Here is a 14,278-nt window from a genome sequence, read left to right on the forward strand (position 1 = left end):
CAATAAAATACAGTAAAGAGATTTCCTCCCTCTCGTTGGCTCAGTGGACACTTTGAGTTCATCCGGTTCCCGACATGTTTTATGTCTTTCCTCTTGCATGTCTCCTGTCTCCCAATGCTCTGTAGTCACTAATGAAGCAGAAATGTCTTAAAATATACTCAGAAATATCTAAAAAAAAAAAAATCGCGTGTGTCTCTCCAGTCGTCTCTAGCCTTTATAGCTGTGGTGAGTTGTTCAGTTCTTCTGTCCACTCGATGGCCTTTTAATAGTTTCCATTTTAGAAAATAATCTGATCTGCCAGCACAGCCAAATGGTTCCTTTGTTTTTAAAGGGAAGACGGTTTAAAAAAGAAAACTGACAAACACTGGAAAGAACATTTGAGCAAACCAGCCAGTCTGAATTTATACAATATAAAAATTATTCACAGTTGAGTTCCAAAACATCTGTTGTGTGTCTGTGAGGAAACGTAGGAAATTCGATGGCACTATCATGCACAAAACCAGGAAGTGTTTAAGAAACATACATTTAAATACCTAGAAAAAACAGATGAATATGAATTTAATCTGTATGTAAAGAAAAATGTTGAAATGAAATGAAATTTGTCTTTGTTTTTTTTTTTTTACAGTATTTGTTTTTGTGTGTTGTTCTTTGTATTAAAGTACAACACATAATAATAATAACCCATAATAATCCACACCTTTACTTGTTGTGTTCAGAGGTGGGACCACCTAAAAACCTGGTCACCAGCGATGTCACCGACACCAGCTTTGCAGCGTCCTGGACGGCGGCACCTGGAAACGTAAACATGTACCGGGTTCGATGGAAGTCGCTGTTCACGGGGCAGGCTGGAGATAAAATAGTGCCGGGAGACGTGACCAACACTGTGCTGGATGGTCTGACTCCAGAAACACTCTACCAAGTTTCTGTGATTGCTGCCTACAGTCAAAAAGACAGTGACCCACTTACTGGACAGGAAACCACTGACGGTAAGACTACAGCTCTGGAGAGAAAATGAATCTCATCGGTGAAATTAAGTAATTAGTAATGAGTTAGAGTTTGTAGCACTTTTCAAACCTGGGTTACAAAGTGCTTCATAGTTACAAATAAAAGAAAAGTGCATACAAAACAGTTTAAATGAATATATAAATTGAAGACAAACAAGATTGTTAAAACAAAAGATTAATAAGAAGCTTTATAAAAGAATTGGAAGAATGTAATAACTGGTAGCTAATAGCTTTGTTATTAACCAACACACGCTTCTCCATGATTCAGATCATGTAGCTACATACATAGGGGCTAGGATTAGTTGCCTTTAGATCACTTGTGCAGCACAGGAAGGGTCAATCCAGGTGTTCACAGTCATTAGTCAGGTCATGAACCAATTTCACTAACCTTTTAAGAAGGAAGTTTAGGATTTTTTTTGCATGCCTGCCATAAAAATAATAGCCAAAGTACCTTCAATACTTCCTTTTGTCTCAAAACAAAATGGATTTCAGAGCTTGCATAATCATACAGTTGGCATTCTCCAAAGATTACTGCTGTCTACTCTAATTAAGATAATCATTTAGATTCTTTTCAAACTGTAATTTGAAGTGAAACACCAACGTGGTGACAGATTTGCTGCGTTATGCTCTCTGAAATAACACAGCCCATGTCTTGAAGAGAATACTGGTACAACGTGTGTGTTCTGTGAATGACGCATTGTGAGTTGCATACAGACATATTGCATCAGAGACAAATCACACACTCATAAAAATGTCAACACAGTCCTTGTTCTGTATGCACACATGTAATATCTATTGGTTTCAAATCCACACAAACAGGCCCTCCAAAACAAAGGGACATGTAGATAAATAGACAGATTTTAAGTACACATTGTTCCTTGATTCACCCTCCCAATAGAGTAGTAGAATTATTTCATGTCCAGCTTCATAGATTTGTTCAAATCCTTCAACACATTGAAAAGCTGGATGCCAGTTTTTGTTCCATCAATAAAAATCCTCTGGATTGAAATCAAGTAGTCAGAAAAACTTTCCTTGAGATTATTAAATATACATATTATTCTCTTGCAAAGTTTTTTTAATCACTTGCAGAAACATCGGAATAAGTTAATTTCATTTTATAGGGCTTTTGGTTGTATCAGGGGGAGAAGGAAAATGTGGTTAGCATTTCCTTCCCAACTGATCACATCTGGGTAAATGCCTAATTCATAAGCAATTAGTTTTGGCATGAAGCTGATGGTAGTACTCAACATTTACTCCTGAAGATATGAATACATAACAATTACTGAAGGGATATAAAGGGAAACCACACTTGGCCTGAAAACAGAGAGGGAAAATGATTGTTTTTAGGGCTTAGATGAAAAATAATTGAATATTTATGGCTGTTAAGTCATCGCCAGAAGAAATTGGTGAGTGTGTACAGTACAGTCCTGCACATATGGAACATTAAAACTGACGGTATGGATGCAGTTTGTTTGATTAAATATTTATCTTAGAAATCATGACTATTACATTGGAATTCTAACAGGAACCACAAGCATTTTAATTTAGTTCCACTTGTTTGAAAAAGCATGAAAATGTTATCCACTTAATTTTAGAATTTGTTTTGTTTTGTTTTCAGCCTCTGCTGCTGGTAAAAAGTTGACCGTGTCGGACGAGACTGAGCGAACCATGAAAGTCACATGGATGCCTGCACCGGGCAAGGTAGCCAACTACAGGCTAAAGTACGTTCCCAGTGGTGGAGGGAAAGAAGTGGCCCTCAAGATCCCTGGCACATCCACCTCCACCATCATGAAGCGCTTGCAGCCACAGACCACTTACGACATCACTGTTCACCCCATCTACAAGCGCGGGGAAGGAAAAGCAAGGCAAGGAGTAGGAACGACACGTACGTTGGTCCATAATTCAACCCTCTGACAGACAGTACACTGCAGAAACATGTCCATCTAAACAAAGACGTTAAAACCTGAGGTAGTTCTATAAACATTATTATTGATGGAATAAAATCACAAAAGTCTGCAGCTGAGATGAATTCAGCTTTTGGTAGGTCCCATCCCATTCATTCATAGGGTGTCCTTTGACTGGCTTGCCAAATTGTATGTTAAATTTTAGGTATACAGTTTAATCGTTTAAGTGTGAACTTTGGCTTTTGGGCAATGCTACTATTTGTCCCACTCACCAACAGTCAGAAAAACTCATGGACGTGTTGCTTTGGTGTCTGCATCAAGTAATTTAATTGACTGAAGCTAATCTCGACACTCAACAGGAGATCTATGACTTTATCTGACTGTTGCTTAAGTAGGAAAAATAGCTAAAATTCCCCCCAAATCAAACCATCTCATTATGGTCAGGATAAGGACTTCTATCTCAACTGACTAACCAGATTTTCTCCTATAAACTGTCAACAAATGGAGAAATCTGGCTTGTGTGACAATTTTGTCACTTGTCTCTAGAGAAACGTTAACAAAAGTCATGCTGCCTTGGAAACAAACAGGATTCTGTCATCCAAGCTGCAGATTTTGTTTCCATTGTTCCACCAAAAATAAGAGTTTAGGACCAACTCCAAGTTTTAACGACTTGTTAAGATGAATATTTTTCACACTACAGGTGCTGCTGCGCTGCGAAGAAGCAGTGTCTTTTCACCAGAACACTAAAATCACAGTTAATAAACACACGCTCAATCACACGCTACCATTACTAACACACAGCATGACACTGGGCTTTTTAACGAATGACACCGGGTTCAAGGTATTGTATTATGGACTAATGAGAAACTGGCTTGAATGTGGTGTGGCTGAAATTTAAAACCATTGCCAATAGTTGGAGTTGTGTTGAATTTTAATTCTGCACAAGTTTGTCCTGAAGTTCTAGCCGGGTTCTTCTATTGCAGTGTCGCCCTACAAGTCTCCCAGGAACCTCCAGACCTCAGAGCCCACCAAGACCAGTTTCAGAGTCACCTGGGATCCAGCTCCCGGAGACGTTAAGGGCTACAAAGTGACCTTTCACCCTGATGGGAATGATATTGACCTGGGGGAACTCCTGGTTGGTCCCTATGATAACACAGTCGTTCTAGAGGAACTTAGGTAAGCTTTCCTAACTATCACATATTTAAATATTCTTAGAAACTTTATGCCTTGATTCGAGAGTTCACCATAAAGGGAAACAATAAATATTAGAGGGTAAAGCAGAAGAAAAGTCTCATGTACATATTTGTAAATCACCAAAGCCAAGAGAACTTGCCAGCGTAGACCTGAGCACCCATCTACACTAGCAGTGCCCTTGTCAATGCTGGCACCACCCTGGTATTGCCTGATATCAGACAGAATGATCAACTTATCACACTCAGTTTCCATCTTCAGTCTGACTTTGCATCAACTTTAACTGATTTCCATGGGGATTCCATTTTCCCTAACCATTCACTAGAGACCAACGTATCTGCCTAAATCCGTAGCCAGCCAGCATACTGGTTTTGCCAGGGTTTAATGAGTAGAGCGGACAGTGGAGTGAAGTAAAAGCAAACTACGATGTTGAGAAGACATTTCGATTTAAAACTGCCTCGATGACAACGTCTGTCTATAGCCAACGATCTCACTCCCAGCTTATCAAATACGGCAGCTTGGTCAGTGGCCTTATGCTTTAAACTGACACTCTAGGTAACCCTTTCATGTCAGTTGAAACCACCAAGAAATGCCCTATCAATCACTTTACAACACCCTAGTAAAAATCTTGTAAAACAGATGTTGTTAAGGTAGTTGTCACATGGACATTTTCTTCAGAACATTAAATCTTATCAAGTTATCAGCAGTATTGACATTTATTTTGCAACTTGCTAACCATTGTACACATTATAACAACCAATTCATCTCACGTAACTATACATATTATAATTATTATGAAAGGGACATCAATACAAGTCCATTATCTCAAAAAGGAAGAGGATAATTTTGAGTTATTACACCAGCTGTAGTACACAAAAGAAAACACATTTTATGCATTTTCCAAGTGTAGATTCATGCTGGCTACTGTGATTCATTTTATAGGATTTTTATTGCAGATCCTGTTTTTTTTTTTTTTTTTTTTTCTCTTTCAAGTTGTAGACGGTCATTTGAAAGACCAAGAGCTGCTCTCTTCACAGTGTGAACATCTAATTTAGGCATGAAATGCTTCTAAATGAGATTGTGAAAGACTAATGTAAGTTTATGCAATTTCCTTTCACCCTTAGGGCAGGAACAAAGTACTCTGTTGCCGTGTTTGGGATGTTTGACGGAGGTGAGAGTTTGCCTCTTGCAGGAGAGGAAGAGACGACCCTCATGGACGCTCCAGATCCACCTACTGTTGATCCCTCTGGTAAAAGCTGATAACACCACCACACTACAACCCGCACACCATTAGCAGCCCTAAAGAGCAGGCCTGCAGACCAGACGCTTTCTGATCCAAGTCATTTCAGAACAGGAGTGGTCTGACTTCGAAGTGCCGGCCAAATCAGTGCCAGAACGTTGAATTATTTGTTGTCGAGGGGAATTAATATCACTGTCTCTTTGGAATCGCAGGCCAAAAGTTGACGCAGAAGATTGTGATTAGTACAAATTATTTAGAGCTGCTTGGCTCACGTTTCCTTACCTACCTCATATCTCATTTGGTTGTGATCTGGAGCAAAGTGACATGCCATTTAACAGACATGTGCTGAAGTGTTGACACTAACATCTATAAATTGCCCAATTGGACATGTTCCCTGACCAACTCACGTGCTACATATTTGCCAGTGTGTGAGCAGCCACCCCATGATGTGCTCACCTTTAATGGTGTCACCAAAAACAAACATCTTCGTCAGCTACCAGATGAGTTACTATTGAACTCAGTATCTGCGGCTCAAATGTGTTTTACAAAAGTAGATATTTCCCATTTTATGTTGTCCAAAGCGTGGAAGAGGACTCTGCTTGCAATTACCTACTTTTTATGATCCAGAGCGTTAGCTGCCGCTGGGATGTGTGCAGTTCGGAAAATGCTATGCTTCTCATAAGACCCAGAGGAGGTACTGACCCTGGACAAAATTTCCTGCTGTAATGGGGAGCAGACACAGTGACCGACTGCCCACCGAGAGGGGAACAGGCCAGGATGTTCCACCGAGGTTCCACTCAGAGATCCTCATATATTAAACTGCAGCTCTCACATGGCAGGCTGCTTAGTGGAGGCTTTAATCCAGACTTTCTGAGATGTCCATATGGTCTGGCAGAGCCGCTCCAAGGCGTCCTTCACACGCTGAAAAAAATTAGTTTTTACAGATCATTAAATGCTTTCTTCCTTTTCACATTTTCTTCTTTAAACAAAGTGTGAAAAACTGGACGGTGACGTGAGAAAATTCTACTTGTTAACAGCAATGTTTTGTTGAATCACGCGACATTATCTAGAATAAGGTCACGCTTTTAAAATTTATTACACGTTAACAACCATTGGAAATGTTAAAATTCAACATGGCATTAGTTTGTTTACCATCATGTTTTAAATGTAACCATTTTTAAACTGAATACACAGTCAAATGCATTAAAGGACAGCTTGTTTTACATCATCGGAAATGTTTCAGTAAAGGAGACTTCCATATGAGTTGATGGAGGTTTGCAAAATGAAATCATCAACAAATTAGACATTAATAGAGATTACAAAAGAAACAATTGTAGCTACTACGGAATTTATGTTGTGAGGGTTTAGTACCACCCATGACATCTTTATACAAATGCTATGGACATAAGATGCACATAGAAGCTTTTTTCCAGCATTGAACTGAATCCTGTGGTCTTCATCAGTTTACTCAGTTGCCACAGAAAAAGATCTGATAACATGTGAGCTCAGTAGCTGTTGTGATTTCATCCTAGTACTCTTTAAGGACATTTCATCTAAGGTTATTTTAATCGGCTGCTTGCTATGCTCACCGTTGAAAGGTAGTAAGTGGATCTTGAGTTAAGATTGTTTTACCAAGCTAATACTTTTAAGGTCAAGAATGAACTTAAGAGCTTAACTTTCCAACATTATATAAAACTAAGTTTTATAGACGCCACTCTTGGACTCCTAGATGATAGAGAGAAAGAGATTATCAACAAAATTTACGATACATAAAATGTCATATACTTCCGCAGCCATGACACATTTAAGAAGGCTCCCTTCAAAATGATATGAGTCAAATTTTAAAGAACAAAAAGGTCACTGTCACTGGCCTCAACGCAAAAACAACAAAAGTCAGAATTGCTGCAGGTTTCTGCAGGACACCAGTTGATTTACGTCCCACAGTCAGACTGAGCTGGATATTTATTTGCTGAGACTCTTACTCAGAGACACTGGATCCAGCAGTCGTCTGCAGCGTATTAGATGCCTCTTAAAGCTGCCTCTGTTTATGACATCTGTTTTTATTAATGAATGTCAGAGGGACTCATGAGCGTATTGTTTACCGGCGCTGGTATAACTCAAACAGACTGCGGTCAAGCATCTGACTCGGTTCCTCTTAGCATCAAGCATCTGTTTCTGCAGCCTGCTGAAAAAGAACCAAAAAATGTAATCGATTATCTCCTAACCTGTTTTCAATTGCACACACAGGGGCCCGGTTTGTAAACGCTTGGCATCCGCCGGGCGTGTCATTGTAAAAAAAGAGGACAAGCGGCCATTTTTCACCCTTACAGGTGCCTGGAGCAGGAATGTGCAGTAACTTTTGGGAACAGGAGGTCTCGTATATCAGAGTGTCAGAGAGGCTAACTCCTGCTCTTGGAGGGGACAGCCTCACTGTCAGCCAGAAAAGACCACAGGGCTTATTCGCCGCTGGATTTAAAAATGCTGGAGGACAGAGAGAAAAAAAATGCTCAGAAGAGAGAGCAGTTAATCAAGAATTGACAGCTGTTAGACAATGTGTTATGAGTGTGAATTATTTGTGTTACATAATGCTGTGTAAAACATTCTGCTGTGTAAACATCTTGAGATTGTTAGACTTTTGTGATGCACTCTTCTCTGATGTATCCCACGACATTTCCTCTCACTTTTTCACACTTTCCTGTACCCCTTTGTCTCTTATGGTACATACAAAACAGAGCGGACACTCATGGTGGGTGTCTGTGGTCTACCAGGTGTCTCGCTAACTGTCCCCTCCCCCCCACCATCTCTCTGCAGACACTCAGTGTAAGACCGCAGCAAAGGCCGACATCGTGCTGCTGGTCGACGGCTCCTGGAGCATTGGCCGCATCAACTTCAAAACCATCCGCAGCTTTATCGCTCGCATGGTTAGCGTGTTCGAAATCAGCCCAGAGAGAGTCCAGATTGGTAATATTTTCACTTTTGTTACTCGTCATACTACAACTGCCCTTCCTGCAGTAATTATTACCTGTACTAGCACTACTTCTACTTTTAATACTCCGATATGTGCTGCTACCTTTATTGTAACTAACAATTCAGCTCAGTTGATAAAACTAGTGCCACGACTGCCACTACTTTAAATACTCCCACTACTACTACTTTGTTTCTGTCACTATAAGACTATTGCTAAGAAAGGAGGAAAAAGTATACCAAACCTTTTAACGGTTACATAAAAAATGCTGTATGTCAAGTAAAAGTCCAGCATTTGACATGTTAACCGGGTAGATATCTTAAAATATTCCATTTCAGTATTTTTGCAGCATTAATCTCTTAGCAGTATTTTGATGTTTTAGCTGGTTTGCTCACTTTATATACTGCTTTTGTTTTTTTTTTAAAGTTATATTTTATCAGCTTACCACATATCTTGATCCATAAGTGCAACTCACAGTCATTAAACAGTGATAGAATAAGAAGTGAAAAAGTAAAGTAAAAGTATTAAGTCTCAAAACTCTACTACTTTTCACCTTTGCCACGACTTCTGCAACTAATACTTCTATTAATACTTATACCGTTAGGACACAGACTAGGGCAACTACTGTAGCTATCACTTTAATTCTTAGGAAGCTGCTTTTATTACTTAAATTATTATTCATTATTACTCATTCTTCTACTGCCAGTGTGTTTACAGCTACTGCTAATACTGCTGCTACTGTTTACTGCTTCAACCACTACTAATACTGCTATAAATGCTATTACTGCTCCTGCTACTTCTGTTCTATTAATAAAACCTGACTGTACAGCTACTCAGTCTACTACTGTCACTGCTTTCCTTTAATTACTACCGTTATAGATTTTTAGTTAATTAGTTTTTTATAAACCTGTTTCATTGGCATAATTTTTAAAGAAGCTAACGGACAGGGTTTGTGTGTCCTGTTGGTGTTTTCTGCAGGTCTGGCTCAGTACAGTGGAGACCCAAAGACTGAGTGGCACCTGAATGCCCACCCGACCAAGGCGTCCCTGCTGGATGCCATTGCCAACCTGCCGTACAAAGGAGGCAACACTATGACAGGTGATTTCACAACATGTTGTCTAATCCACTTGGGGTTTAAACTGATCAAGGCCTCAATTTGGGATCTAAATATATTTACTTTCCTAATTTGGGTCCATTTACTGGAAAAGTGAAGCTGTTATTGCAGAAAAAGTATGGAAAGAAAGCAGATTCACTTTGTGAGATATTAAAGTAATACTCTATCAAAAACTCTCAAAATATCCACAGAAACTTTAGAATTCACAGAATTGTAAAACTCTTAACTCTATTCACACAGGAATGGCTCTAAACTACATCCTTCAGAACAACTTCAGACCCAACGTTGGGTTGCGTCCCGACTCCCGTAAAATTGGTGTCCTTATCACTGACGGAAAGTCGCAGGACGATATCGTCTTCAACTCGCAGAATCTGAGAGACAGCGGCATCGAGCTCTATGCAATCGGTGAGTGATTTTTGTCAGTATGAATAAAATTAAACTATCAGAGTCTCATAGAAGAAATTTGTAAAGTGAGAGTTCTGTCTTGTGAACATGGGCAACTACATAATCTTACTGCAAAAAATTTAGATGGTATCAACATGATTAGAAAAAGCTTATTTCTTGTGGGTGTCACATGAAAGCTATATATATATATATATATATATATATACACACACACACATGGTCTGGTATATACAAATATATGGTGATGTACAGCATATATTTGTATATTTGTATGTGAAGTAAACACAATTTGTAGTACATGGGATTAGTAGGAAACAATTGCAGTACAAATTTGATGGTTTGGCAACTCCTTACAAACTAGACAAACGAGTCAGTCTTGTTTTCAGGTCATATTTTTACAGGAACACTTATGACGGTAACTTTTTCTCTCAGGTGTGAAGAACGCTGACGAGAACGAGTTGAGGTCCATTGCCTCTGACCCTGACGAAATTCACATGTACAACGTCAACGACTTCAAGTTCCTGGTGGACATCGTTGATGACCTCACTGTCAACCTGTGTAACAGCGTCAAGGGCCCAGGTAGGAAATAAGATTGATCGTTATCATTGAAACTGGCATCACTGTTGTTAGTATTAAAGATACCAAGCAACATTCTGACAGTAAGACATTTTAACCAGTTGATTTAGCTTGAAATGTGAATTTTTCAAAATAATTCTAATGGTAATATTTTTTCTATCAACAGTAACATTTTAAAGAAATAGAAACAAAGCTAGGCTAATTTGTTTCAAATTGTTTCTGTATTTCTGATTTATATGATAAATTGAATTTTTTTTAAATTTTGATAAAAATGTAGCTTTTATCAGGAGGCACACACAAATTCATACATTTTTGCAGGTGCTGGGCAACAATGAGCTGCACAATCAAAAAGAAAAAAATACATGCACACTGCTATCTAGTTCCCAGTAGTTAGATTCTGCATGCCAAGCAACCACAAATGTTCATCTTCAAAATTTTTCCTTCCCATGACAAACTTTTAACAAACACTAAAGTGATTGTATCTTCCTGATGGTGGCGCTGTAAACTTGAAGACATTTTTAATGACAACATTGGTCAAATGGTGCCAGGAACCTCTGCTGCTTGCATCTGCAATTCCAGCTTTTTCTATGAGTATTGTTGAGTCAGATTTACACATTTTAGTAGTTACCTGTTTTCAAGGTCAGGTGGAAGCTTTGTAGTTGTAGAAGTGTATACATTTCCGGAACTTACAAAGCCAAAGTGTTTAAGACTGACAGCCATAAATTAAAAATTTTACTCCAGGCTTTCATTTAGGTTTGCAGATGCTCAAGGGCGTGAAAGTTTCTCCACTTATGAAGGACGACATAAACCTTCAGTCCAAGTAAAGACACGAATATCAGCAAAATTACACTTCTTTGGCACAGTTGCTTTTGCCCTGTTTAAATGATGAGCTAATGACTACTGACAAGTAGAAATTATTCAGTTATTCTCGTCCCTAGATGAGAACAGTGTGTTCTGTTATTCACAGATTAGTTCTACTCTTTAACAGGGAAAAAAACAAGATCAGATCCAAAAAAATGCAGATAGATCAAGATTTGACTAAACTGACAAACTTATTATTACTTAATATTACTTACTTATTATTTCAGACAATCAAAAGATGATGCAACATAGATCCAAGCATCTGATGGATGTACTTCTTGTTTTGTCACATTGGAAGTACTTTTTGTCTGTAAATTTTAGTAGCAAATACAAAGATGATTTACAGCACAGCCGGAGGAAAAAAAAAAAAAAAACTTTGTTAAAGTCAGAAGAGCATAAATATACAGCAGGCCCGCTTCTTCACTGTCAGAGGAGCGTATATGACAGGGGCAGATTTGTGGGGGCAAGGTTCACGATGTGAAATACTTTTACATGTGGGATCATATTCCAGCTCCTGTTCATTCCTTTTCAGGAGTTGAACTGGAGGCGCCCACCAACCTGGTGACCTCAGAGGTGACCCACCGCTCCTTCCGTGCCACCTGGACAGCACCCGGTAGCCCTGTTGACAAGTATCGCGTCTCTTACATGATGGCGGCTGGAGGACCCACTCAGGAGGTGAGATAAACTTCTCCCCCTTCCCGTTACCCTGAACACAAGATTTTAACTCATGCGCACTTCACATCAAGAACCACACACACAAAAAAAATCAGTCAGTCAATCAATCAGTCAATCAATCAGTCAATCAATCAATCAATCAATCAATCAATCAATCAATCAATCAATCAATCAATCAGTCAATCAATCAATCAATCATTTGTCACATGACGTTATACAAGGTACAGCTCAAGTAAAAATTAATCCCATCAGCTCCTTTTGCACTCTGATTTAGTCCTTTTTGCATCTTCTGACATTGTTGGCTGCTGCTTTTTAATTGTCCACACTTCTGGACGGTTCTGGTAATACACTGTTTCTGGTTGTGGGATGATTTAACTGCCCACACATCCTGACCTCAACCAAGATGGCCACGTGGTTGCTCCTCACACAGATAGCGATTCGACTCTGCAGCCAACTCTAAACAGTGGCAGTGATCCACATCAGTACTGGGGCATCACCTCTCATTCCCACCATTACACCAGTCCTTATTCACCGTAAATCACACGCCTCCACTCCTGCTCTTGCCAGAGTCTTCTGCTCTGACAGATTAGCATATAGGAGTCCACAGAAAGCACCACCAAGACTTGCAAAATAGACTTCAGAGCCTAAATTTAGCACAAATTTAGCAGAGCTCATGGATAGGCAAATGGAATTTTCTGCACTTAACATAAACAATAGCATAGCCTTCCTCTGTGCCATGGAGCCCCACTGTTAAAAACACATCTATGAGCCACACTGTTGCACTGGGTGAAATATTCCATCATTACCATGAAGACAAACACTATACTTTCTTTTGACTCAATCCCACAAACACTGTCCTGACATGCAGCAAAGGGCCACAGGCCAAAGGCAACAGCCTTGTACATGGGGCGCCTGCTCTATCCACTAAGCCACCGACGCCCCACTACACAGTTCTTTCCTAAGATAAAATGAAACAAGATGAAACAGATTAATGCAGTGATGAACTATTTATTTTTAACAAAAATAAACAATTGTGCAGCAGTTGAAATAGTGTGAAATACCTCCACACAGCAGATTCTCTCCTTCACTCCATGACATATGACGTAGCTTGCGTTGCAGTAGATTTAAAGGGAAAGGATCGCCTCAGGTATAGGTTGCATTTTCTTATACCTGATCCATCTCTTTTGATGATACTGGGGCCGATATTCGATCCAGATATCGGATCGGTGCATCCCTCAAAATAGTCCCTATAAAATGCACTGTTAACTCCTGTTTGTTTGATAAAAACTACAGTGACCAGCTGTTTTAGGAAATTACTGAGCCCTTTTTTAAATGGGCTTGAAGCTGAGAGCCACAGACAGACAGTTGGTTTTGCTCTTTTCAAGGCTTCTTGCCTTTATTAGATAGGACAGTCTAAGCATGAGAGGGGGAAGAGGGAGGGGATGACATGCAGCAGAGGGCCGCAGGCTGGAATTGAGCCCATGGCCACAGGCTGGAATTGAGCTAATGCAGGGCTCAACATTAAGGATTGCCCGATTGCCCGGGGCAAGTAAAACTCACGGTCGGGCATGTAAACTAACAACTCACTTGCCCGATCGGGCAAGTTGCTAAAAATAGTAAAAGTTAATAACTAATTGATAAAATAAATGTATTTTAAAACGTGCTCTTCTGCTCTGATGCAGTGGCCTCTCTGCCTGAAGTCACAGGCACAGCTGTGTAACAATGTCCTGCCCACAGCCCCCATTGATATTATTTTGCGCGACGGAACAATATACTGTTTATGGTGTTATGCCATCGTGTCATTTCTGTCTCTACATGGTCACGCGTTAACAATTCTCCTCTGCTCTCTGTATCGCGCACGGCGGAGTTCCGCCACACACACAGGTGATCACGCTAGAGCAGCTCGGGCCGCGTTTTCCTGACCAAACCTGACCCTGAACCCGGTGCAGTTTGTCAGCTGACAAAGTTATTGAAATGGACAGTGTGTAAATAACCAACAGACTGCTGTAATGCACAGACAAACACGCTGCTCACACAGCAGCTCAGCACGGCACTCATGCTGAGCTTGTGTTGCGTTCAGGCATTGTCACGTAAATAACAACTTCCAACACTTGAATAGGTCGTAGAACAAAACAATTCAGTAAAATTGTATGTTCCTAAATCTTGAGACACCTCATATGTAAGCTAGACAGACATTTCACCTGCTCATTACTGTGCACACATGTACTGTATGTACTTAGTCCTAAAGAGCCCTTCTGGTGCCAGTAGATACATAGAAACATCCCAGCAGGCTGTGCTTTGCAAGCATACAAAAAAGTTTCACGCATGCGTATGCGTGTGCTT

The 14,278-nt window shown here is 39.9% G+C and overlaps 1 protein-coding gene across 1 annotated transcript in view; it reads left to right on the plus strand.

Moving 5' to 3' along the window:
- The window catches only part of col12a1b (collagen, type XII, alpha 1b), a 152,480-nt gene that overhangs the window by 37,155 nt on the left and 101,047 nt on the right, over window positions 1–14,278 (plus strand). Inside the window, exons 14-22 of the mRNA XM_050058640.1 lie at window positions 717–986; window positions 2,623–2,889; window positions 3,892–4,084; window positions 5,224–5,348; window positions 8,151–8,300; window positions 9,283–9,402; window positions 9,659–9,823; window positions 10,256–10,402; window positions 11,793–11,935. Coding sequence (XP_049914597.1) covers window positions 717–986; window positions 2,623–2,889; window positions 3,892–4,084; window positions 5,224–5,348; window positions 8,151–8,300; window positions 9,283–9,402; window positions 9,659–9,823; window positions 10,256–10,402; window positions 11,793–11,935 — 1,580 coding nt within the window. The remainder of the gene's footprint in view (window positions 1–716; window positions 987–2,622; window positions 2,890–3,891; window positions 4,085–5,223; window positions 5,349–8,150; window positions 8,301–9,282; window positions 9,403–9,658; window positions 9,824–10,255; window positions 10,403–11,792; window positions 11,936–14,278) is intronic.

Source organism: Epinephelus moara, chromosome 12 (genome assembly GCF_006386435.1).
Source record: "Epinephelus moara isolate mb chromosome 12, YSFRI_EMoa_1.0, whole genome shotgun sequence".
In the NCBI taxonomy this organism is placed as follows: domain Eukaryota; kingdom Metazoa; phylum Chordata; class Actinopteri; order Perciformes; family Serranidae; genus Epinephelus; species Epinephelus moara.